This window comes from Calidris pugnax, unplaced genomic scaffold (assembly GCF_001431845.1).
Source record: "Calidris pugnax isolate Ruff unplaced genomic scaffold, ASM143184v1 scaffold22, whole genome shotgun sequence".
Classification (NCBI taxonomy): domain Eukaryota; kingdom Metazoa; phylum Chordata; class Aves; order Charadriiformes; family Scolopacidae; genus Calidris; species Calidris pugnax.
In genome coordinates, this window is record NW_015090763.1 from 1,489,544 (window position 1) to 1,516,418 (window position 26,875).

Consider the following 26,875-nt stretch of genomic DNA (forward strand, 5'->3'; position numbering starts at 1 on the left):
ACTCTCACAAAATGCTTCAATGAAACTGCATTTTCAACAGAGAACTCTTCTGTAGAAAATGTTTCAAATAGCTCTAATTTAGAGCTGGGGAAATTTACCTCTTTTAATGCAGGAAGCCTTTTATATACAGTCCAAATCCAAACATCTCTCTCTAATAGTTTTTCTCGGTGAATTAAGGACATGTTCCCTTGTCAGAGACTCCATATTCTGCCTGTAGTTATCTAAGACAAACCTATACCAAATCTGTGCTGCTCTTCATTTTTAAAGAGGAACTTTATGCTTTACAGAGTGGCAGAATTCCTCCTCCTGGTCAATAAGGTACCTTCAAAACTAAGATATTCTCCCTAGCACTTGTCACCAGCAAAATTACCTTCTTGCATGTATTACCAGCTCCTGAGGCTGCTGTGGAGGACGAACCCATTCCTTGCACACCCTAGCTTGGACTGAGGTGTTCATCCCATGAAAATGGTCCAGTATCTCAGTCTTTAAGACCAGGTTGCCCCCCTGCTTGGCTGCTGACATGAGGTTGCTTTATCAGGAGACAACACTGAAAGATTAATTTATTTTTTTTTTTAATAATGTTTGCAATATTTAAAGAAAATTCTTGGGGAACAAAACAGTAGCTTGCTATGTTTTGTTAAGGTCATGGTGGGCAGCAGGGCTTTTTGAGCCAGCATGGCCAGCTGCAAGCTGCTCTGTGGGGCTGGTGTGCTGTTAGAGTCCTTGGGACTGCAGCTTTCCTGCTCTAAAGGTGGCAACCAAAACACCCCGAGCAGTGGTCCCGATCAGAATGGCCTTCTTACAATCTCATGTTTATAAAGCTTACCTTAAAAATGATTAATCTCACCTATGCTTTACTGACAGCTGTAATCAATTTCAGCAATACTTAGTCACAGGGCATGGTACAGAACTACATATGAATGATGGAGGGTACCAGGATGGAGTGAGATGCTACTGGCCCAGTACTTGTCAAATATCTTGCTAGGATCTGGTCACAAGGATGCTCAATACAAACCCAAAAATATTGCTATTAATCTGCCTGTGTCTAGGTATGATGTATTTATATATGTTAAAGTACAAAGGTAGAAGCAGGCATGGATGTAATTGAGTAACCCTACAACTGATTTCTTCCACAAGAAAATTCCTGGCTGGAAGATCTCCAAATTGTCTGTGATCCCTACAGCACGTTTGTAGTTTCAAAGTTAGGGCTTTGTGCTGGGTGCACACGCGTGTTTCAATGAGTAGCTGGATTTGTGTGTCGCTTATTCCTGGTCTAAGCACATATTTGGGTGTGTGCTGCTTGTTAAATGCTACAATTAACTGCTTGGATTCCAGCAGAACTGCTTACCCGATCAAAGTTAAGTATTTATAAATATGTTCTGTTGAATTTGTGCTCAGTGTACAGGGGGTCTGATTACCTCTTAAACACGAGATTATTTCTTACAAGAGAAGGTTATCCTGGAAGTGTTTTTTTAGGAGCCATGAGTTTTATGGACAAAAAGCAAGCATCCACACGAGGCTCTCTGTAGTGTAGGATGGGACCATGTTATGAGTCAGAGATTGCAGGGTATTAATGTTCCTACATGAGCTGAGATACACAACGGATGTTTCTTGTGATTGGAAGGACTTTCCCTGAAACTTAAGGTGTTTTTTTAGCCCCTCTTTTTTAACTTTAGATGCTTTTGGAAAGTCCAGATATCTGGACTTTCCCCAGAGAGAAAAGTCTCCAAATCCAGTATCACTTGTAGCTGGGACCAGACAGCATGTCAGTGCTGTTATCTAAGCTAAAATTCGAAGGGAAAATATGGTGAACTGAAGAGTCTGCAGGCATTTGGGCCTCATATTCAAAGGCTGGAGGAGCAACGAGGGCGGGTTGCTCCTCCATGAAGCAGAGTGGAAAGATTTATTTGTGGGACTTGGACCATGAATAAATGGGGTCAACACACATCAAGAGGTCCAGCCCACCTCTCCTGTGATCTTGCAAGCTCACTGAGTACAGAACCCCTCAGGGTCTCCAAGGCCCTTTTGTAGATCTCAGTTCTCCAGTAGTGCTGCACTTTCCTTCTATCCTGAAGGAAAGACTTGGACCCTGGCAGGTGGGACCATCCCTAATGTCAATGTTAAGGCTTGAAAAGGGATCATTCCTCTGCGGTGGTTTCTTCAGATAAATCCCCAAAAGAGACTGAACTTCTGTCCTTCCTGAAGACAACAGGAGAAAAGATGTCGAGAGGCATTTCAGGAAAGACCCAGGGGACCTCAAAATGCTGATCCTCATTAAACCGTGGGATGCTGTAGACTGTTTTCAGCTCCTTGCATTTTCACTCCCTTCCCCACAACAACACTGCAGACACAGTGCTTTCAAATGCTGAGCTTGAAATCCTGCCTTGTGCAAGGGTCACAAATGCCCTCTCCAGCTGAAGGTTGCTCTGCATTCATCCTGCCTGGAGGCTGCCACTGCTCCATGCTTGGCTACGAATTAGGTCAGACACCAGGGCAGCTCCCTGCCACCAGGCATGGTGCTCTCAGAGGCAGGAGGGGAGAGGAAACAGAGGTCTCTGTGCCTTCAGCACCCTATGAATCCCCCCCAGACTTGGTCTTCCAGAGGGACCTTGTCAAGGCTGGAGGTGTCTCTGTGGAACCAAAAGCGAAAGGGTAATGGGGGTCCCTGGGGCACTGCCCACCACTTTTCTCTTGCCCGAGGTGAACATGACCCCTCACAGAGATGGGCCTGAACTCCTGAAAGGAGTCACAGCCTTTCCTGCCCTTCCTGCGCGGCCTCATCCTCTGAATTATTGTCTTATTTTCATTCCACTCCAATGAGCTGTCAGCCACAGATACAGTAATTCAGCACAATGGAAACACAAACAGATGGGTAATTGACCCGCCTGCCTTCATTACACTGGAGTTCAGCGCTGCTGTTCGAGCCATAAACTCCTTTATCTGCCACTCCGAAGTCCCTGGGCCTTTTATGAGGGAGGAGAGCGGGGCCTGGCTTCCCACAAAACACTCTCTCAGAGTTACCGTCGTCTCTGCCTCCTGCGCCGTGGATGCTGACCGAGTCTGACAAGCAGGACTCACCAGGTAGAAGGAAACAGCTGTGAACCCTGGGGGACATCTGTGGGGAGCCTGAAGGCAGGGGCTGGAGAAGGACAGGATGGAAAAACATGTACGTTCTACACAGGGCAAACACTTAAACTGTTACCGTGTCCTCTGGTACTCATGCGAGCGTGCGGCTGCACAGACGGATGGATGGATACACAAACACTTGCTATGGAGAAAGGGACATGGGGATAGATCTCTCAGCTAATGTAAATCTTCAGAGCACCACTGAATTCATCGGCACTAAATCCATTTGCACTTTTATAGGATTTGGCAAGTAGCCTTCCTAGCAGGGAGCAAGCTGAAAAGAGTCAGGTACCCAGCTCCTGTATTTGTCCTGTGGGAGCTGGGCACTTAACTCTGCAAGGCTCTTTTATAAATTCTTCCTCACATTATTTTCCTTTCTTCTGCTTTCTTTCCTTTCTTCTTTCCTCTTTCAGCATGTAGTTTCCTTGTTTCTCTGGTACCAAACCTATTTAGTCTCTCTCAAAACAGCATAATGCTCATCACTTCTGAACCAGCACTTGGTTGTAAAGTATCTAAAAAAAAACCCAAACCCCTAAACCAAAACCCTACACCTGGGAATAAGGGAGGCTTTGCATTCAGATGCTGCCCACTGTACTGGGATTTAGGACTGGGATGAAAAAGGTGCACTGGGTGTTGGGAAAGGGGAAGTTACTTGTCCCCCTTCTCCCACAGAGCAGATGCTCTCAGCTAACTCACTACTTGCACTGGAGGCATTCAATTTGTACCCCACCTTCCTGACTCATGACAGCTCCGAGAGAAATCTCCCAGCAGCTCTTAATTCCTCAGCATCACTTTCCCAAGCTGTTAATGAAACAGGTTTTGAAACGAAGAACAGATACCTGAAATGACTTTTTTTCCTTTTCTATTTTTTTTTTTTCCCCCACATCCCTGCCTCTCGTTCTTGTGACAGGTCTCCAGATCATCTTCCCTCAGTATTTACAGGAGAAGTTTGTCCAGTCTGCCTTGAGCTACATCATGTGCAATGGCGAGGGGGAGTACATCTGCCGGAACAGCCAGTGCGGCTGCCAGTGCGCGGAGGAGTTCCCGCAGTGCAACTGCCCCATCACCGACATCCAGATCATGGAGTACACACTAGCAAACATGGCCAAGACCTGGACAGAAGCCTATAAAGATCTGGAGAATTCAGGTAACTGAGCAAAACATGTTCGCTGATTGATTTGTTTCAAACAACGCACGTCAGATTATACCAATTAAGAATCCTTTCTTCCCTTAATGTAACATATCCAGTTTGGATAAACAGCTAGAGGATATTGAACCCAAAAATGTGATCTTAGTCTTGAGAGAGTGTCTTTTTTTTCTCTGTAGATGTACAGACAAAAACACACGCCACATAATTCTATATATAAGGGAATATTTTCCATGGAAGAGTTTGTTTGATTAAAAACCTGATTTTTCATACTAAACCAGCTCAAAATCTGTCTTTAATAGTTCTACAGAGAAACTTCCACAATATGAATGATGCAGAAATTGCTTTTCAGATTTGCATGAATGATTTATTCTGCTTTGGTGAAAGGCAATTCACAGAGAGAGAGCACAGGCCAGATGACACCTCATTTGAGAGAGAGAGGAAGGAAAATGACTTTTCTCTGACGGTGCTGATGTCTGCTGGTGTGAATATTCCTCTTCTCCAAGTGTGATGCTGGGGATGTCAGCAGACTCTGTGCCACATCAATGCTGGTAGCACCCATAGTAGGTGTGCAACTTTGCTCTAAAGGGCTTGAGGTAGGAAAGAGCAATATTATCAGAGCAATTACACCCTTTCCTTTAGCAAGGGGCCTGCCTACCCTGCACCCACACCAGCACTGAGCAGAACTTGTGCTGCCTCTCATCTTGTACTGTTAGCCAGTTATCTTCCAACACATTTTCTTTGATGATTATTGTCATAACAGTCCAGGTCTCCATCTTAAGAAATCAAACTATGAGAAAGGGACCGTCTAGCTTCATTCAAGGCACTGAACAATTCTACTTCAGAAGCCTTCCCAGCAGCAATTTCTTTCTTCGTGTTGAAGATCCCCTTAATGGCCCAAATGAAGCAGTCTAGGATGTTTCCTCAATGGGCTCTTGAGGGCTGCTTCATCCTTCAGTACGTGGACCCTGCTGGTGTGTTGCTGTTGCACTGATTCTTATGTCCAACCCATGGTGTCAACTTGGTCCTCAGCTGAACAAAGTCAGAGTGGTAGTTAATGGCCCAAGGCTGATGGCCATCTTGACAACTCCACCCCCCAATATACTGTGAGGAGCCAAAAGGCTGGGGCAGTTCCAGAAGTAGGTCAGTAGCTGAAGAGGTCAGTGGCTTTCTGGGAGTCTATAAATTCATGGATGAGATGGGTACACCAGGGCACACCTGAAATGTGAATTTTGGAAGCTTCTGCTAGCTCAGTACTACAACATCAATGCTGGTAGCACCCATAGTAGGTGTGCAACTTTGTTCTTAAGGTCTTGAGGTAGGAAAGAGCAATATTATCAGAGCAATTACACCCTTTCCTTTAGCAAGGGGCCTGCCTACCCTGCATCCACACCATCACTGAGCAGAACTTAATCAAGAGCTTATCCCTGTGCTGCCTCTCATCTTGTAGTGTTACCCAGTTATCTTCCAACACATTTTCTTTGATGATTATTGTCATAACAGTCCAGGTCTCCATCTTAAGAAATCAAACTATGAGAAAGGGACTGTCTAGCTTCATTCAAGGCACTGAGCAATTCTACTTCAGAAGTCTTCCCAGCAGCAATTTCTTTCTTCGTGTTGAAGATCCCCTTAATGGCCCAAATGAAGCAGTCTAGGATGTTTCCTCAATGGGCTCTTGAGGGCTGCTTCATCCTTCAGTACGTGGACCCTGCTGGTGTGTTGCTGTTGCACTGATTCTTATGTCCAACCCATGGTGTCAACTTGGTCCTCAGCTGAACAAAGTCAGAGTGGTAGTTAATGGCCCAAGGCTGATGGCCATCTTGACAACTCCACCCCCCAATATACTGTGAGGAGCCAAAAGGCTGGGGCAGTTCCAGAAGTTGATTATTGTCATAACAGTCCAGGTCTCCATCTTAAGAAATCAAACTATGAGAAAGGGACTGTCTAGCTTCATTCAAGGCACTGAGCAATTCTACTTCAGAAGTCTTCCCAGCAGCAATTTCTTTCTTCGTGTTGAAGATCCCCTTAATGGCCCAAATGAAGCAGTCTAGGATGTTTCCTCAATGGGCTCTTGAGGGCTGCTTCATCCTTCAGTACGTGGACCCTGCTGCTGTGTTGCTGTTGCACTGATTCTTATGTCCAATCCATGGTGTCAACTTGGTGCTCAGCTGAACAAAGCCAGAGTGGTAGTTAATGGCCCAAGGCTGATGGCCATCTTGACAACTCCACCCCCCAATATACTGTGAGGAGCCAAAAGGCTGGGGCAGTTCCAGAAGTAGGTCAGTAGCTGAAGAGGTCAGTGGCTTTCTGGGAGTCTATAAATTCATGGATGAGATGGGTACACCAGGGCACACCTGAAATGTGAATTTTGGAAGCTTCTGCTAGCTCAGTACTACACAAACCAGGGTTACTGGCAGTGCCTGCCAGCACAGCTCTGCCACTAGTTAAGTGTTACTGGTTGCTACTTCTGGCCCAAACCAGAGTTAGCACAGCTCTGCCACTAGTTAAGTGTTACTGGTTGCTACTTCTGGCAGAGGATCTTCACACAAGTTGCTCAAGAGCCACATGTTGGCCACCACTCATCAAACCCCTTTAAATTCCCAGGGGATCTAACCCAGACACTTAGAAGGTGAGAGCCCTATGGAGAGAGAAGAATTACAGTCCCACAGTGATTGTTTTACTGTTACATTCTGTACTTGTTGCACTTGATCTAGGCAAAGACTGTGGTAGATAATTATATTCAGTCTCCCTTCCCTTGAGATTTCAACAGAGGAAGGTGTTTTTCATTTGCCATGTTAAAGTGACACATTGCAGTGCAATTCTCTGCTGTGCTGTAGCCATATTCCACCCAGGGCTGGAGGCTTTTCAGGGCTAGACGGAGTGATTATCTTTATGTTTGAAGCTGCTGCATCTCATTCATCACTTTGTTGCATCATGCGTGAACTTATCCTTTGAGATGAAAGTTGCTATCACAAAAGAATGTAGTATTAGTATTTTGCTTCTTTGTTTTAATAAATATTCCCAATAACTAGAGGATTTTCTTCATAATGAACAGCAGAAACGAAATCTCTAATGACATCTGAAGGTTTTTCCAATAAAGTGGGCTGAAAGGCACATGAGTGCTGTGAAAGCAAATACCATTTGCACGGGAAGCTGCTGATAGCCTAAAAGATCTATATTCTCTTTCTGATCTGTGTTGGATTCCTACATCAATTTGAAAAAAATCATGTGGGGCAAATCAAGAGTTGGTGGGATTTGGGAGAGCATCTTCAAAGTCAAGGAGGCTGCAGTGAACTGATGCTGCTTTAAATCAGCTCAGGAGCTCTCCCTTAGTCCAGTGCTTCATTGCTCATGTGTAAATTGAGAAAAATAACACTGCCTGATTCTTGGCATTTTAGTACAGCTGGCCAAAAAATTCTGTGCTGGGACCACGATTCTGGATTTTAAAACAGCCTTTTGATTAAAAGTCGTGAGGTGGTTTTTTTTGCAGTACTATTGCTTTTTTGATGAAAACATGGTATCATTTTTTTAACTGAAAAGGCAAGCGCTGGAAAAATGAAAAGTTCTGGTTGCTACTTCTGGCAGAGGATCTTCACACAAGTTGCTCAAGAGCCATATGTTGGCCACCACTCATCAAACCCCTTTAAATTCCCAGGGGATCTAACCCAGACACTTAGAAGGTGAGAGCCCTATGGAGAGAGAAGAATTACAGTCCCACAGTGATTGTTTTACTGTTACATTCTGTACTTGTTGCACTTGATCTAGGCAAAGACTGTGGTAGATAATTATATTCAGTCTCCCTTCCCTTGAGATTTCAACAGAGGAAGGTGTTTTTCATTTGCCATGTTAAAGTGACACATTGCAGTGCAATTCTCTGCTGTGCTGTAGCCATATTCCACCCAGGGCTGGAGGCTTTTCAGGGCTAGACGGAGTGATTATCTTTATGTTTGAAGCTGCTGCATCTCATTCATCACTTTGTTGCATCATGCGTGAACTTATCCTTTGAGATGAAAGTTGCTATCACAAAAGAATGTAGTATTAGTATTTTGCTTCTTTGTTTTAATAAATATTCCCAATAACTAGAGGATTTTCTTCATAATGAACAGCAGAAACGAAATCTCTAATGACATCTGAAGGTTTTTCCAATAAAGTGGGCTGAAAGGCACATGAGTGCTGTGAAAGCAAATACCATTTGCACGGGAAGCTGCTGATAGCCTAAAAGATCTATATTCTCTTTCTGATCTGTGTTGGATTCCTACATCAATTTGAAAAAAATCATGTGGGGCAAATCAAGAGTTGGTGGGATTTGGGAGAGCATCTTCAAAGTCAAGGAGGCTGCAGTGAACTGATGCTGCTTTAAATCAGCTCAGGAGCTCTCCCTTAGTCCAGTGCTTCATTGCTCATGTGTAAATTGAGAAAAATAACACTGCCTGATTCTTGGCATTTTAGTACAGCTGGCCAAAAAATTCTGTGCTGGGACCACGATTCTGGATTTTAAAACAGCCTTTTGATTAAAAGTCGTGAGGTGGTTTTTTTTGCAGTACTATTGCTTTTTTGATGAAAACATGGTATCATTTTTTTAACTGAAAAGGCAAGCGCTGGAAAAATGAAAAGTTCATCTTTGAAAGAGGTGTTTGAGGTGGCCGTTTCGCTGCGACACCACCATTCTGCTCCAGAGGCTGGACCTTCTCTGCCCTGAGCCACCTGCGGTGCTGAGCCATTGCCAGGGGACTGCCTGCAGGACTGGGTGACTCTGCAAAAAGGGGGGGGGTCTTGTTGCTTGATGAGAGATGTAGTCCTAGCTATCATCAACATTTTCTGTGCCGATAAATAAAATAAAAATAGATGCAAACAGCCTTATTAGTTAATCGGAAATTCTCAGGGTTAAGAATGAACTATTCCCAGAAAGATACAAGGCTTAGACAATGCAGCCATAGTCTTGACTGGGGCCTCCAGGGATAGTTACAAATAAATATAAATGAATAATGAAGAAGCGATTCTTTTTGGAAAGTATTTTTTCACGCCACCCCCCTTTTCTAAAACAACCCCATCCAGCTTGTATTTTGCTCATTTGTTTTCCCCCCAACGTTGCACTGCAGTATCAAGATGCGCACACTGCGCTGAAATTTCTCCCTTACCCGTCTCTATGAAAAATGTAGCACATTCATCATCAGAAGGAAAAAAAAAAAGCTTGGTCTTTTGCACAAACAGGCTTTTGAGGAAATTGATTTATAAGGGGCGGGAAGCAAATGCAAGGCTTTTACTGCTGAAAGGTACCAGGAGTAATCAGCATGGTCAACAGAAGCAATTATACATGATGATAGTTTCAGAGGACCACTGAACAGGAGAGAATCATTTTTGGGGAGGAGAAGGGCACTGAAAGCAGCATTACGAATGGAGTGAAAACCTGAGAGATGATTAAAAAAAAAATCTCTCAGTTAACTTTGGGGAAGAAAGGAAACAAGCAGATGTCCTGTGGATCTTGATAGTGCAATGATGATAATTATTTTTATTAGGTGCTTGGTTTCACCATGTGATGAGTAGGACATGAACATCCTTTTACCATCTATATAATGATGGTACTGACTAATGCATAGATACTCTTTGTTAGGAAGTTAAGCATGAACTGCAAGTTGCTGAATAATAGGAAATCTGTTATGCAAATATATATAAGCTTTGTAGAATAGGTTGTAAATTATCTGGTCTGATTTTCTCCAATAGTTCTATGGATTATTTCTTTTTCTGAAAGGATATCAGCCTTTACAAAATTTCATTTTTTATTCACTTTTTTCCTATTGTCCTCTTCCTGCTGAAAATGGGATAAAGGAATTAAAATTAAAAAAAAAAAAAAGATTAGGAAAGGAAGAAAAATATTGTAGATAACTTACAGGAGAAGATGGCTGCATTTCTTGTTGGATATTTTGTGGGATTTATAGCAGGGCCGTAGTCCACCCCTGTCTAGAAGCAGGACTACCACCAGCCCTAGATCAGGTCAGCACGGTTTTGTCTGGCAGAGTCTAAAAGGAAAGATTCTTCTACATCTCTGGGCAGCATGCTCCAGTCTTGCATTACCTCCAAGTGAAGAAGTTTTTCAATAAATCATTTTAAGTTCTCAAGCTGCAAACTGCCTATTACTCCTCGTTATGTCATCTGTCTCTAATAAGAAGAGTTTCTCTCTTCCGTATTTGTAAGCACCATTTAAGCAGTTGTAGGCTGTAATTAGATTGCCCCTTGGCCTCTTCTTCACCAGATGAAACAAGTGCAGCTCCCTCCACCTGACTTGTGCTCCAGGCCCTTGACCACCTTGGTAGCCCTCAGCTGGGCCCTCCCCAGTTTCTTGACACTTGTCTTTAATCAGCTGTCCCTAAAAAAAAACGTAGGTGCAGCCTCAGTAGTGGCAAGAAGAGGGGAACACCAACCTACTGGACTTAGCCCAGTACGCAATTTGTCTTGTTTGCAGTGAGACATAGTGTTGACCCACCTTCAGGATGGTGCCCACCGTAACCCCCAGGACCTTTCTAGCAGCTGTTACTCAACTGGTCATTTCCAAGTCTGTGCTGATGTGTGGGGTTGTTCTGCTCTGGTGCAGAGCTTTGTTCTTTTCTTTTTTTTTTTTTATTTTTTTTTTTTTATTGCACTTTATGGGGTTTTTGTTGGCTCACTCCTCGCATTTCTGAAGGTCTCAGTGTGTCAAACACAGTTTTCTGTTATCAAAAATTGGGTTATTTCTACTGAAAAAGTTGGAACCATCTGTTTTTTCCATACGAGGATGTCCCAGCCTGGTAATCAGAGTCTAAGCAAACTATACTTCTCAGTTAGGAGGAAAGGGGTGATCATAAACAGAAACAGTACCAGATTTTCTGTTTTGTGATGAAAAAACCTCGAACCCTACATAATGTTTTTTTTTTCATTATCAAACAAAATCAAATGGAAATAAAGTGATCACAAAACAACATTTAACAACATATTTTTGGATCAATTAGATTTTTTTCTTTGGCTAGAATTGACACATTTTGTTCTGACTTTAGCCCTGGAAACTATTTTATTTTATTTTCATAGTTACATAAAGCAACTCATTTAACTTCAAATGAAGTTAAATGAGAAAAAAAGAATCAGAATGCTCTTTTTAAAAAATGAGAAAGCAGGACATTTTAACACAATCCAAAACCTTCCTCTGGGGATTTGTTAAAGCTTTTTTTTTCTCTCTCTTTTTTTTTTTTTTTTTTTTTTCAACAACAAAGCCAAAGTGATTTGAGTTCAACAACAAATGGCATTTTAGGAGCAGACGAAAAACAATTTAAATGAGAACTCTTTAACTGACAATGATTACGACTGCCTGCTTTTTCTTCATAACCCGTGCTCCAGGGAATGTGCTCTCTTTTTTTCTCCACCATGTACACATTAACCTCCCTGTTTCACCCTAATACTCTCCGGGTTTCATTTCCCATAGGGAAGCAGCAGCAGCCATGGAATTAGTGAGCTTCCTGGGGCAGAATGACAGAGTTAATGGACATCACCTTCCTTTAGCAGAGCACTGATGGCCTCATACATCACTGATGTTTTTCCATCCTGTTAATGAAAAGCTTTGTAACTTTCCAACAGTTTAGAAACCTCTGTATTTCTCCGTATTTTGGTGTGTTCCAGATGAGTTTAAATCCTTCATGAAAAGGCTACCTAGCAACCACTTCCTGACCATTGGGAGCATCCACCAGCACTGGGGGAATGACTGGGATCTGCAGAACCGCTACAAGCTGCTGCAGAGCTCCCTGGAAGCCCAGCGCCAGAAGATCCAGCGCACTGCCCGCAAACTCTTTGGCCTCAGTGTCCGGTGTCGGCACAATCCTAACCACCAGCTGCCTAGAGAAAGGTACCTTCATCCTTCACTGGGGATGGGTGTGGTGGGATGGGCGACTGACGGAGCTGAGCCTGGGCTTGGACCTCAACCCAGCAGCCTGAGCATTTGGAAGTGCTAGTGTGGAGGTTTTGGGGGAAAATGGTAAAATTGGGGAGTGAACTTGAATTTCTGGAGGTGTAAGTAACCTTGATCACACACCTAAGCATAGTCACATCCCTTCTGTGTGGTAGTACCTGCCCAGGTGAAGGGCACCCACCTACCCTGTATTGTTCTGTAAGACTATTGCAGGGCTGGCAGCAGCCAAGCAGACTAAGCTGCTTTTTAAACCTGGCATCATGTACCACAGGCAAGTTTTAAGCCTCTATTAGCTCTTAAAATGGACTTATGGAGCACAAGATGCTTCAGCCCAAGTTTTAGTTGTCCTCCTAAATGAATATAGCCAGAGTGAAAGAGAAACTTTAGTTTCACTTGGAATAGATCACATCTCTTCTACAAAATGCAGAGTGAACCTGCAAACCTGCCCTGACCAGAAGCAATATTATTACAGATGGAGAGAGCAGATTTTCCATTACAGCTACAGCAGCTATTGATATCCAATAGTCACCTCCTGCTGGCTCCTTTCAGCCCTGACCTATGGCTGAGTTTAAGTTAGCTTACGATCATTTTTGGAGACTTGCATCCATGGATTTTAATAAACATTTCTTGCTGTTTCTTCCTACGTTGTCTGGAGTGAAGTGACACTGAAAAAAATGAGTCTAAATGCCTTTTCTTCCATGCTTCCTTCCATGCTTTCTTCCAGCTTCTCATGGAAGGGGCAGACTAAATTAATATTTCTAGAAGAACTGTTTTTTTCACCTCCATTATTACCTAAATATTTAGTCTTACAAGAAAAGAAACTGATTGGCTGCTGTCTCCTGTTATCATCCAACCCCCAGCTGCTGAGCACACCGAGTTTTCATTTCATCACTGTGCAGCTCAGGAAACTCTTCCAGGGCTTTACATCTCTTTAATTACCAAGAAATCTCATGTTTCTGGACAAAGACTTAATGGATTTACTAGGGATGAGGAGAAATATCTATTAAGTTTAAGAGATTAGGGAAAAAAAGTCTGGAGAACTTCCTAAAGTTGGCCCATTCCTGCCAATTGCCTGAGCTGCTCCAAACAAGCCAACTGGTGGAGGGAGTCACCAGCATGTCCAGGCATTATTTTGAGTTGTGCCACAACAACAAAGTGAAGCAGCAGCGAGCAAATATCCAGCCACCCATGTTTCTGCAAAGAAAGCATTGAGAGAAATATGTCTTTAGCGTTTCTCTTCTATTTTAAAAACTCAGCCATGCAGAAAAGAAGCCTCCGACTTCTACCATAAAATCTGGGGGAAGGAGGACAAAATGGATGATGGCAGCTGCGTTTTTAACTGACTGATGTGCTTGATTTGTTTTAAGTCAACACCACCAGGCATATTATAATTTCTTTTCTTATTTGTCATTCTGCATTTGTAGTGAGGCAGGGGAGGGGTTCCATAGACAGATGTGTAGCAGAAGAGGTATGCATTTCACCCTTCTTTTCACAGGGCTTGGAAATACTCTAATTTTCTAATTGTTACTGCACAGAACGACAGACACTTATCAAGCATTCCGGTGGCTTTGAAAGGATGGAAAGGTTCTATTAAGAGCAAGCCTCTCTCTCTCTCTTTAATACACATAATAGGAAGCCTACTTTATATATTCCAAAGCAATGTGAAAAAAGAAATAGGATTGCTGTTGATTGTCCTCGGGGAAAGGAAGAGGTGCTGTTTCCTAAAGAAAGAGTAGGGATTTTGGCAATTAGGCTGATTCTCTGCGACTTTTTGCAATAGCTAAGAAATATATATATATACACACACACACACACATTTGCTCTGCACTGCTTTTGCTTAAAAACCACCACTTTGCAGGCAAGTTTGTTGGTTTAAAAAAAGAAAGCACTTCTCCGTTGTTAAAGATCCAACACTGAATGAGTACCTATAGTTGCATTTTAAAACTCTGGATGTAAAATATAAATAACATCCAGAGGGGAGGGAGGGAAGACTACACGTTCTGGGCTCCAGCCAAATTGTCATTAGTTAAGAATACATCTCACAGCTGCTGAGAGTAAAAATAACATTTTTTACTTCACTCTTCCATCCATAAAGTCCAAAAGTACCTCCACAGCAGATAGTGCTGCTTGGAAAGCATAAGATGCATTTGCAAAGGAAAACTTGTTAATTCCCTACCTTTTTTCTTGCAATTTAAAAAAAAATCTGTCCTGCTGGATTGTGGTTTTGATTGTTTGGGGTTTTTTGTTTGGTTTGGTTGGGTTTTGGTTTTGTTTTGGTATGTTTTTCTAATCACCTCAGACACCACCTACAACAAGGCTGTATCTTTGTCTCAAGGGACACTCATCAGCCTCTTCCCCTCCCCAGACCTGATTAATCCTGAAAGATGACAAGTCAGGAGGAAAGAAAATTATTCATCACCTTCCTGTATGAACTGCCCTCCGCTTCTGATCTGAATGCCCAATGCTGTCCTGTAAAACATTATTTTTGTCACAGGAGATAGGTTTTCAATGGAGAACCAGCTCTGCATGGTCAGCTGGTGCCCAGTACCCAGCCCCGCCAGGGGACCGCGTGTCTCCAACACACAACTGCAAGAAAACACGTCAAAATAACTCTCACTCACAGCCCTGCCTGGGTGCCATTTTTTTTTTCATTTTTGTTTGGAATGTAGGATATTAAAGTTGAATGCAAAATTGCTTGACAGTGACCTTTGAAGACATAGTTTTCCTTTTTTTTTAATTTCACATGCTCTAGTACTTTATACTTTGAACTGGCAGAGGCAGCGAACACGAGGCAATATAGCTTTCGCGATGATATTGAGGCAGAGAAAGATAAACTATGACTTATTAATGAAAGAGAAAATAATTAAAATGAAAACCAATGGCTACTCTGCTGCTGCTGGTTTTCAGCTTTTAAACAGTGGCTCTTTTCAGCTTCCTTGTGCCCTGACACCTTTTGGTTATATCCGCATGAGTCTGAGCCATCTCGGGGGTGTTGCCTCCTGTCAGCTGAAGGGCTGTGACTGGTCCTGCATATATTCTTAAACTGTCCCAGTTGCCAGACAAAATGGGGTAATTTATACCACATTTCCTCTCTCTCTCACTCTATCATCATACTTCCCATTGTCATGTTTGTAGCCCATGCCCAGCTCTGCCCTGGATTCTGCATTTTCATTTAATTACGTCCTTTATTGCTGCCATCAGCAGATGGTGGATAGCCTTCTTTTTTTCTTTTTCTTTTTTTTTTTTTTTTTTTGTCCTACTTGTGTCTCTGCTGAATGCTAAGACATATTACACACACCCCCAAAAATTCAGCCCTCTTTCTCCCGATCTCCTCCCATCCTTCCTTTACAAAGTTGATCTGGGGAACAGGAAAATTACTAGTTTAAATTGCAACATATCAGATGAGACTCCTTTCTCGTTTTGCTCTGCCAACTGTTAGGATAAGGGAAGGATGGAAGGATAGCATTTTTTTTCCCTCTAAGACAGACAGGATATGGTCTTCTGACTAATTTTTATAGTGTCCCCTACTGTGTAGCCTGGAAATCCTTGTCCCATGACCTCAATGGTGTTTTCAACACATAAAACCTGTGTAAAGCACACCTCTGACAATGCCAAATACCTAATCTAAACCACCTCAGGAACCACCTTTAGTCCTATAACCAACCATTACTACCTCACCCAGAAGCCCAGTCCCACAAAAAGCAACAAATGTGACTGGGAAGAGTGCTGTGGAAATCAGGGAAATGCTCTCCTCACCCCATGGACAGTGGCAGGGATGCTGAGAAGGTACCTGATGGAGCTGGACATTTACCATCTGTCCACCACCAGCCTGCTCACTCAGCCCTTTATTTTCTTTGTGCTACTGGGCTTCTCCCTGTCCTTGTCTTGGTAGAAATTACAGCAGGAGCCAGGGACAAAGCTTGTGGCTGCAGGAGATGACTCCCTTCCAGTCAACCTCTGATTTTCAGCATTGTCATCAAGCCCAATTAAGGGAAGAGACAGCACACAGGAGCCTCATGCTTCCCTTCAGCAATTCCCCCAGCCCAGCAGCCAGTGTGCATATATTGGGGGGTTGCTTTGGTTTTAGTTCATTCTCCATTTGCTCGTGGTCCCTCAGCTTCATGGTTAGATTAGTGCTTAGAAGTAAAGAAAGAAGCTTTCAAGGAGGTGCATGGAGGAATCAAGTTGGACTCGCAGCACCTGAGGGAGACTGAAACCTGGAATCTGGGAGCCTTGCTAAACTCAAGGGCATTTGTCTGGCTTTCCAAACAGGAACTGCAAGGCTTCAGATGGGGTAAAAAATATTCACGTTGCTGAAAAAGCAAGCAAAAATTCACCTATGAGCAGAAGGCAGACTCAGTCCCCAGGGGATGTTTTTGAGAGTGCTTGTTGCTGTCAGCAGCATGTTTTGCAGTCACACTGTGCTGTGCTGTCCCCTCCCCTCTGAAGCAGAGATGTTCTGGAAACCAGGAGGAGCCCTGTGCAGTTTTTCTAGAGACCAGGGCTGTCACCATCTCCCTCTATGACAGATATTTATAGAGGTCACTGCCTTGCTCCCAAGCGCCCCAGCCAGCCCTGTCTTTTCCACCAGCAGGCGAGCTCCTGTTAGCTGTGAACAGGGGAAACAGACCCTGGCACCCCGTGCCACAGGAGAAATGTGAAAATTGTCTCTTCCCACATCCACGACTTCAGAATTTTCCCGCTAATGCACTTCCTTTTACCTCCCTCTTTCTCCTTTCACTCAGTTTCTTCCTGCTTCTTTTCATTCCTGTCCTCTTGCTGCTGTTTCAGTTTTCCTTTTTCTCCAGCCCTATCCTTCCTGCCCACTGCATTTCTCTCTCATTTTTCCTTTTACCTGCATTTTTCCCCTTCTTTCTTCCTCCAGCCTTTCTGCTTCTGCACCTTGATTATTTCTTTCCTTCCAGCGCTTTCCTCTGTTTTACACTCTCATCCCTCCACTCGCTCCCTCCCCCTAATCATCTTGCTGTTCTTTGCTGCTGTATCATTTAATGCCTTCTTTGATACAGCCTACAGCTTAATGATTATTCGGAGGTCAGGCGATGCAGGTGCCATGAATTTCACTAATCCAGCTCTGAGAGCCTCTGTCCATAATCACTCCTCCCGTTCTACAGGGACTGAATCCTAATTTGTCATTAGCCAGTCCTCTCACTGCAGCTCTACCAAGAACTTTTTGCCCAGAGGAGACAATGAAGTATTCATTAGCTGGGGGGGGAGGCGGAGGGGAGGGAGCAGGAGGCTGAACAAGGCGTTCTGCTGGAGGCTGCTGAGAAAGGAGTCGCTGTGCTGAGATTGCCCAGGGAGGGGGGAAAAAGGGGGGCAGCAAGGCAACACTGCGAGTGGGTTACACAGAAAGCAAACGTGGGTTATGGTGTCGTGTGATAGGAATCATTCCAGGGCTGCAGGATGAGGAGGTGAGGGTGCTGATATAGCAATTATAGGAGTGGTGGGGCTCGGGAATGGGCAAGTGTGGCTGCTTGTTAAGGGGAGAGGCTGTGAGAGGAGGTTAATTAGCAGCAGATTTTTTTAAAGGAGAAGCTGTTCTCGCAGGGTTGTCTCCGTGCACCCTGACTTCCACCCTCTTTTCTGCTGTTACTGAGCTCTGCACCGTAAGCAGAGGTTACTGCTGGCTTTGCCTCATCCCATTATGGGTCTGTTTTTGGAGACTGGGGGGAATTGCCAATGACACGGAGAGGAGTTTTCTCCTGCTAGCCTAGAAGTTATGCTGACCTGGGATGGCTGATAGCACCTCAGTCTCTGGCATGGCTTTATCAGCTCCATTCCCATGGCTGAACTTTGTCACTGTGGCACTGATGGGCTCCTTGGCAGGAGACTGTGCCAGTCTCAGCTCCTACAACAGCGTGAAGAGAGAGACCTCAGATGATCAGTCCTAACATCTAGCTATTTCTTAGAGGGCTTTTGTTCTCCACCAAAAGAGTAAACAGCAGATGAAAGATTCAGTCTAGAAATAGACTGGAATAACTCCCAGATGCCATGGCAGGGCACCAATGTTCTGAGAGCTCTGCCTCAGATATATCCCTGGAAACACTGTGGCTCCAGTAAGATGCCAACACCAAAGACTCCATGAGGCTCTACAATGCTAACGGTTTCTTCTTTCTACCTGCAGGACAATACAGGAATGGCTTACTCGAGTCCAATCCTTGCTCTACTGCAATGAGAACGGGTTCTGGGGCACCTTTCTGGAAAGCCAACGGAGCTGTGTTTGCCACGGTGGCACCAGCCTGTGCCAGCGCCCCATCCCCTGCATCATCGGGGGCAACAACAGCTGTGCCATGTGCAGCCTTGCCAACATCTCTCTCTGCGGCTCGTGCAACAAGGGCTATAAGCTTTACCGGGGTCGCTGCGAGCCTCAGAATGTGGACTCGGAGCGGAGCGAGCAGTTCATCAGCTTTGAGACGGACTTGGACTTCCAGGACCTAGAGCTGAAGTACCTGCTGCAGAAAATGGACTCTCGCCTGTACGTGCACACCACCTTCATCAGCAACGAGATCCGCCTGGACACCTTCTTCGACCCCAGGTGGCGCAAACGCATGTCTCTCACCTTGAAGAGCAACAAGAACCGGATGGACTTCATCCACATGGTGATTGGGATCTCCATGCGGATCTGCCAGATGCGCAACAGCAGCCTGGACCCTATGTTCTTTGTCTACGTCAACCCCTTCAGCGGGAGTCACTCCGAGGGCTGGAACATGCCCTTTGGGGAGTACGGCTACCCGCGCTGGGAGAAAATCCGCCTCCAAAACAGCCAGTGCTACAACTGGACCCTGCTACTGGGCAACCGGTGGAAAACCTTTTTCGAGACCGTCCACATCTACCTACGCAGCCGGACTCGGCTGCCCTCCCTGCTGCGTAACGAGACTGGCCAAGGGCCCGTGGACCTTTCTGACCCCACCAAGCGTCAGTTCTACATCAAGATCTCAGACGTGCAGGTGTACGGCTACAGCCTGCGTTTTAACGCCGACCTCCTGCGCAGTGCCGTGCAGCAGGTCAACCAGTCGTACACGCAAGGTGGGCAGTTCTATTCTTCCTCCTCCGTCATGCTCTTGCTGCTGGATATTCGGGACCGAATCAATAGACTGGCTCCTCCTGTGGCCCCAGGGAAGCCCCAGCTGGATCTGTTCTCTTGTATGCTCAAGCACCGCCTGAAACTCACCAACAGCGAGATCATCCGCGTGAACCACGCTCTAGACCTGTACAACACCGAGATCCTCAAACAGTCGGACCAGATGACAGCCAAACTCTGCTAACCCGGACTTTTCAGTGGACATGTTGGTGATTGATCCTTTTGCTGTAAAAAAAATAAAAGAGAAAAAAAAAAAAAAAAAAAAAAAAAAAAAAGAAAAAAGTAAAAAGAAAGAAAGAAAAGTTGGGGGGAAAAGTAAAGAAAGAGGGGAAAACCAAGATTTGTAAAATGTAATTAATATACAAAAGAGAAAAAAAAAGAGGAAATTCTTCATTTGTTGAAAACTAAACCCGTTCTAGCAGCTGTATAAAACTGTCAGGCATGTTTGTTATTTCTATAATCCGTCATAAAAGGGTGACACCTTACTCTCTCTTGACCTTGGGGGTGTTGCTTGCTAGTCCTCAGGGGCAGCAGAGTAAATAAAGGGAGGAGCAGAGAGAGGGGCAAGCTTCTGTAATGAATTGTAAAGATTTCTGCTATGCAGGTGCCAAGACAAAGAGACAAAACAAAACAAAAAAAAACAAAGCAAACCAACAAATAAGAGTTATCTGTAAATGTAAAAGAACTGCCATTATTCCTATAGTGGGAGTCAATGGTTAAAGATAAAAGATATTTCTTCTGTTGAGATTTATGCCAGCTTTATGTTGAGTTATTCACACAGCCCGTGCTGAGCTTTGCTGGAGGACAGAAGGTGATGGCAGTCCTTTGAGAGTAAAACTAATGCCTTATTGGTGAGAAGACACATAAGAGGTGGTGGGTGGGTGGGTGCAGGCCTCAGGTGTCTTCACTTTGGGATTTCCATCTTGGAAGACTTTTCACCAGAGGTAGAGTCTCAGCACTCACTGAAGAATGGGACATGTCAGGTCCCTTTAGCTACTTTGCTGAACCAGTGTCCATGCCCTGCACCAGACTGCTGCTGCCTTCGGTGATGTCAGAGCTCAACCTCTTGAGGACCAGCACCTGTGAACCTTCAGTCGCTCTTCTTTAAGGTATTTCAACAGAGTCCCTAAAACAGAGAAAGCCCAAATCATATGCCACTTTGATAAACCTAGACTTAGAAGCAAACCTGAGTTTGGCTTCTTGCCTCAGGTTCTGGGTTTTCCAATAACACTGGAAAACCCACAGGAAAACCCACATCACCACAAAAACCAAAGCACAATGCAAGAAAACACATTTCCAAGGAAACCTGAAACACCTAAGGGTACACATGTCATTTTTGTTCCTTGGGGAAAGAAAAATTCCTTTTAATTTCTTATATTTCCATGGCTGTGAATAACATCTTTGTTTCACTTACAGTTTCTTTGTCCACCATAAAAAAAAAAAAATTACAGAAAGCAGATGAGAAAATTTTATTAGAATATCCACATAAGTAGCAAAAGGAAGGGGTGGGAGGGAAGAGCACAATAAGCAAATCAACTCTGAATCTGAGTTATAAAATAATTACTAAAAATAACTACAAGGTGAGTAAAATTTTGTGGAGTGTGCAATTTCATGTATGTTTGGATTTAAAAAACTTCATCTATTGAATGGAATGTGTGAATGTAGGATTAACTGAGCTGGGTGATGAAGCCTGAACACAGTGGGGGATGAGTAGTGGGATGTTTCTCTTAATATCACTGGTTTCTAGTTAAAGTTGATTGTGAAAAGTGCTAGTGAGAGAATAGAATTTCTGCCTTCCTACAAAGGAGAAATAGATCTCTGATCTTGCTGGCTTCTGGAGGTGGAGGAGTATCCTGGGGAAAAACAAACCTGAGCAGGAGGGACAGTCCTGATCCAAAGTCCAAGATTCAGATCTGACTCAAGATTCAATGTCTTAATCAAGTTCAAAACAGTCTTGTAGAAATTTTGACCTTCTCATTTAGAGACTTTGACTCAGATTCTGAGAATAACATCAGTTCTTCTGGAAAGAGCTAAATGCATTGCGGTGTTATTCATGTGACACCAGGGATTTAGACAATTAAGTTTGGCTTCAGGTTTAGTTTAATTTGTGTGGGTTTGGCTGATACTCATCCAAACTGAGAAGGAATTAGATGCCTTAAGGAAAATATGTATTCATTGAACTCTCCTGCTGAACTAGCAATTGAGGGCATAAGAGAAACTATCTGGGTAGTTAGTAAGAAAACAAAAAGGAGTCCTAGTTACAAAAGCTCACATCAGTCCCTGTCTGTCTCCCAAAAGGTGGGGAAGTGCATAGATATGAAGAAGAGCTAGGTAAATTAAACAACGAAGATGTTTCTAGGGACATCCATCGATTTCTGTTGCTAGTAACTTTATGTTTTCCCTAACTTGCATTACAATCTTTTTCTATCTTTACTGGTCAGCCCATACAAGAAGTTGCAAGGTTGCCTACTTTTCCCACTTTGTTCATTTCTTTGTTTTTCGTTTGATTGCTCTTTGCTCTGTGTAGTAGCGGTTTATGCTCATAGACCCCACCATTCAAAGAGGTTTCTTTATAGTTGTGACATTCCCATGTCAGCTTTTTGATAAGAGAAAATTCAGCAGCCATAGTATGCATGGAGGTTAGTTTTAAGCAAATAGTAGAGAGTATTCATGGGAAATGAATGTCAAATTTGTAATTATGACTGGAAATAATGTTCCTGACAGTTCCATCCATCCAAGCAGGGAATAGAAATGTACTGTTTAATTTACATGTATGACCCAAAGAGCTGACACTGAAAAGAACTATAGTTATTGCTCTAAAAATACTCAATACTGCTTATGAGCAACCTATAGCCTGAGATGCAGTCTGCATTCAATGATGGGATTTGTTCATGGCTGGTAATAGTGAACGTGCTAACACGAAGTGAAATTAATTTGATAGATTGCTTTCCTATGAGATAAGTATCCAGCTCTAGTGACTAGAAGCCAAAGAAGTTGCAATTAAATCTCAGATCTCACGGGTAACTAGCAACACATTAGCTAAATCTTGACCTGTATTTATGGGACCGTTAGGGATCAAATCAATTGCTCTCATGTATCTTTAATGATGCCTTGGAATGGTCAGTGCCCAGTATTACTGGGCTTCAGCAACGGGGATGATGCCACAAACCTTAAGCAAGACATTGGGCGCCAACAGAACATTAAATCACTGCTGTCCAGTTCAGCCCTAAGCAACGGTAGACAGCCATGGAATTGGAGAGGCATTGTCTAACACGAGCTAGCATTTCCACGGTGGCTGGGAGTGGTGAAGTTGGAGTGTAGAAAACCAGTATGGATGGAAAGAATTTTGGCATAGATAGGCTGCCAGTGTATGGAACTTACCTTGGGAGTAGCTGATGGTGCCACATGGCACCAGGGTGTGATGGCACATCGACACAACCATGGCTAGGTGAAATTTTGTGATAGAATGAAGCCAAGATGTCAATAATAAAATTCCTTGTCCTTCAGAGTAGGGGAAAATGAAGATATCTCGCTGCTTAAGCAGCATTTTGGGATCAAGGTTTATGTCAGAGAGAAAAAGGAAAAACCAAACTGAATAACGCAATCAGATGTGGCCTGGTCCATGCTACACTCTGCTTTTGAGGCTAGAAAAGAAATGTCTGCTGCAGACAGGGCACATGCTCTGCTTCCACTGCTCAGTTCCATAAGCCCTTCCCCAGGTAAGGGGACAGCTCATAGCAGCCAGAACCATATTCCACAGGTTTGTTTTAGGATAATTTTTTCTGCAGACAATAGAAGATGTGGAGGCATCTGGCACACCTGTGTCTTGATAAGAGACATATCCTTGATAGTTCATATCCTCCTAGAGAGGCCACTCCAGTGCTACAGTGGCGTTAATGGGCTTCTGAGGAAAGTGTCCAAGTCTTCCACTTGGTCAGAAAAAGGTGTTTTATAAGACAATGACAGGAATGGAGGGTAATTAATAGAGGAGAATTAGGCAGGGCCCAGAGAATCCTTTCACACATAAAACTAGATTCACTAAATTGCATGATCAGTAGGTATTGTTAGAGAGTTTAATGATAAAAGGGACCTTCATAATTTGTAATATGAGTAATCATTCTCTGACTGTATGAGAATGGAACTCATCTTCCTTCCCCTGCAGAAGAAGGAGTTAGGGAGCAATCATGAGATTGTCCAGCTCAGCTAACACAGAGAAGGTCCTACCAAATCATCGTAGATACTTGTCCCTTGCTGCAATTAAATTAGGGACTGCATGAAAGCTGATGCTTCCAAATAACCCAGAGTAAAAAAGAAAAGCCAGATGCCAAGTGTCCCAAAGGCAAAGCATGGCAAAAAGCAGCAGATAGAGCAGAATCTACCTGCTTCTTCCCTTCAAATGCAGAGGACTTGTGGGATCAATTGCTTCAAGTCACAAGAGAGGATGCACTGGGAGCTTACTAAGAAATGTGCTTTTTAAAGTTATTCTAATTTAGACTTAGCCAGCCGATGTGGCAGAAAGCAAAGGACGTCAGCAAGTCTTATTAATATGCTGATGCTACAGCTTCAGAAGTGTACAGAATGCCCATTTGGATCAGGGCTAAGAGCACAGCATGGAGTTGCCATGGAAACGTGGGGAGGCCATTAATTAGCTATCACATGGAATCATCAGGAAGAATCTGGACCTCAGCAGCTTTGCCCTCCTCAGAGGCAAAGGCCACAGGCCCAGTGACCTCTCCACAGCTCCAAGAACTACCATCGTGGAGCAGAAATGTCTTCTTGGAGGCAGGAGTAGCAAGTGGACAACTTAGGGAAAGGGGTGACAAGGGCAGAAGGCAGGGAAGTAAATAAAGGATGGAGACAATTTCCACACTTAGTTCCCTCTTCCCCCAAAGCCTGTTTGCTGTTGCATGCAAGAACACAAGAGATCTGCTGCTTTTTGAGCTAGTGGGACTCATGCCAGTGACCTCAAAGAAATCAAATCTGGCCACAAGGCCCTGGCAAACTCAATTAATGGAGTTAACATCTATATGACTGAGCTGCACCTGGTGTGAGTGAATGCCAATGCTCCCTGGTGCTGTCCTGCTCCCCAGAACCCACCTCTGACCATGCTAAGCCAGGAATCCCTTTCCCCAAAGGGAAACACGGGCAAGTAAGGGAGGCTTGTTGGCCACTTGCCCAGCCTCCCTCCAGAGCCAGAATCCACCTCCAGCCCAGGCTGTGTGCGTATGTTCCTGTGACAGCTGTGATGGACTTCAGCTGCCATGTACAGGATGTTCTTTTTAGCCCACTTGCTAAAACACCACTCGGGAGGACATTTGGCAGATGGTGTCTCCTGCACACCAGGGTGTAGCAAGATCCCCAGCCTGGCTGCTCATTTCCCAGTGCTGGAGGAGAAATGCCGAGTGGCAATCCAAACTGTGTACTCCTGCCTCCAGCTAAAGTGCCTTCCTTGATGAATCTCCCCTGGTGCTTGTTGAAAGGAAAAAAATGGCACAAGGATTAGGTGCTGCAGTTTCTTGTCTGAAGAAGAGGAGGTTGGTCAGTGGTGTGTGTTAGGGGAGATGCAGAAAGCATACGGATGAGACAAAGCATAAGGAGGTAATGAGGGAGATATTTCCATGTTCCTCCTATCCTGGAAAGTTTGAAATTATACATTAGACATGCTGGACTCAGTCCGATTATTGACCTTCTTGTCCAAGATACTTTTTCTAATCCACAAAGCAATTAACACCCCCTCACATTTTCTTTGTGACTTCTTCCAGTAATCTTTTTTCCGCAATCTAAAACTACCTTATCTTAATGTCATCAGGTATATTATTCTTCTGTAAATGAAATAACTATGGAAAACAGTGAGTACTAAAAGCTCTATAAAAACCTGGTTGGAAATTTTAATCCTTCCTCCTGAATTTTCAACTGATAAAAGATGGGTGCTTGGTATAAATATATTGTTCAACGAAATATAGCTTTCCTTTTGTGTAACAAGAAAAAAAAAATCACAAACAAATGGTACCACTCTATGCCCCTTGGATATGCAAAACAGACCTTCTCACTTACTGGCCTGTCCATATGAATCCTGACCACAAGATGCAGGTGAGCAGTGCTACCCCCCAACCTACTGACACTGTGTCTTCCCAGATAAGATCCCACCAAACACCATGGTGAGATTCGGTCTCATAATGGGAACATTTTCCCAGTCTGAGCTGGATTAAGTTTATCAGGACACATGAGGTGGGGTGTTGCCAGCTAAACATCATCATGGCTTTTAGGGCTATTAAAGACATCTACAGGAACAGCCCCAGACACCATTCTGTGTCCCCATCTTTGGTGTTTCTCTGTACTGCAATGTGATCACTGTGTGGTTCCTGTTGGCCTCCAGTACGTGCTTTTCAGACAAGAAGGAAATCTGACCTTGTGTAGAGACCTAGAAAAAACAGGCCAGGGGTCCCTCCCCAGGAGAACTGCAAAAGGTATTGCTAGAAAAAATAATCACGGCAGTAGAACCCGTGGAAGAGTGGGATCTGCTTAGGTGACCCTGAACTGATATAGGCAGGCACAAAAGAAATTGGATTAGTGACCTCACCGCTCAGGGAGGACTCCTTTAACTCCCCAAACCCATCCTATGTCTCATCATCTCCTCTTTTCAGTTTTGGCTCAGTAATGAAAAAAACCAACCCATTAGATATTATATATAACACACATCATGTAAGTGCAGCTTAAAATAATATTTTAATGCCACGGAAAAAGTCAACTAAATGGAACTGAACAAAGAAGCAAAATGATATAGGAGAAGCACGCGGACTCATTCTGTTTATTAGGGATGTTTTTGCCAGTGATAAATTGCTGTGAGATGCCTTAGTTTTTAACAACACAACAGCTTCCAGTAGAAAATGTCTAACTGAATTATTTTGACCGAAATTTAGGTCTAAAATTTTTAAAAAAGGTCTATAAAAGAGTAATTTAAAGTCAAGATTTTCTGATTGCAACACATGGGATAGATATTAGGTTTTGAGTATCTGAGCTGCCCCTGATTTTTAATACTGTCAGTAACATTGCCTAAAACACAGATTTATCTAAATAGGAAAAAGAAGCTCAACTGGGATGATTTTCCAAGGTGCCCACAGATTTTCTTGAACAGTGTGTGCCAAGGGGAGCTGAAGGTCAAAAGTTGTCAGAGATGCTGCCAGGAAGAGAGGAAAGAGTGCCTGGATTATGATGCTGCTAAATTCCAGTCAGGAAGCTGAGACTTAATGTGACATCAGGAAGACAGAAAGGCAACTTACACCTTTTGTATTTCTATAAACAGGTATATATTTAGTTAAGTTTCTATGTATTTATATTAGATATCTTTTCACTTATTAATAGGTATCTATTAATCTATGGTTTTAGGTCTTGCTTACAGTCCAAGTCTCATTGTGTTTGGTCCTGGGCATACACAGAATTAATACAAGCTTGTCACTTAAATAGACATAATCAGTTTAGGGCTGGTCTGACTTTTACAGGTGGGAAAGGGAAGCCCAAGACGGCTTGCTATGGGATCAGGGTCTGTCTCGAGTCTCAGTCTTAAGACTGA

The 26,875-nt window shown here is 43.6% G+C and overlaps 1 protein-coding gene across 1 annotated transcript in view; it reads left to right on the forward strand.

Moving 5' to 3' along the window:
* BRINP1 (bone morphogenetic protein/retinoic acid inducible neural-specific 1) overlaps positions 1-20,056 on the forward strand; it is a 92,052-nt gene extending 71,996 nt beyond the window's left edge. Inside the window, exons 6-8 of the mRNA XM_014949748.1 lie at positions 4,037-4,273; positions 11,918-12,140; positions 18,349-20,056. Of these exons, the coding sequence (XP_014805234.1) occupies positions 4,037-4,273; positions 11,918-12,140; positions 18,349-19,489 (1,601 nt within the window). The 3' untranslated portion in view covers positions 19,490-20,056. The remainder of the gene's footprint in view (positions 1-4,036; positions 4,274-11,917; positions 12,141-18,348) is intronic.
* Positions 20,057-26,875: the final 6,819 nt, after the last annotated feature.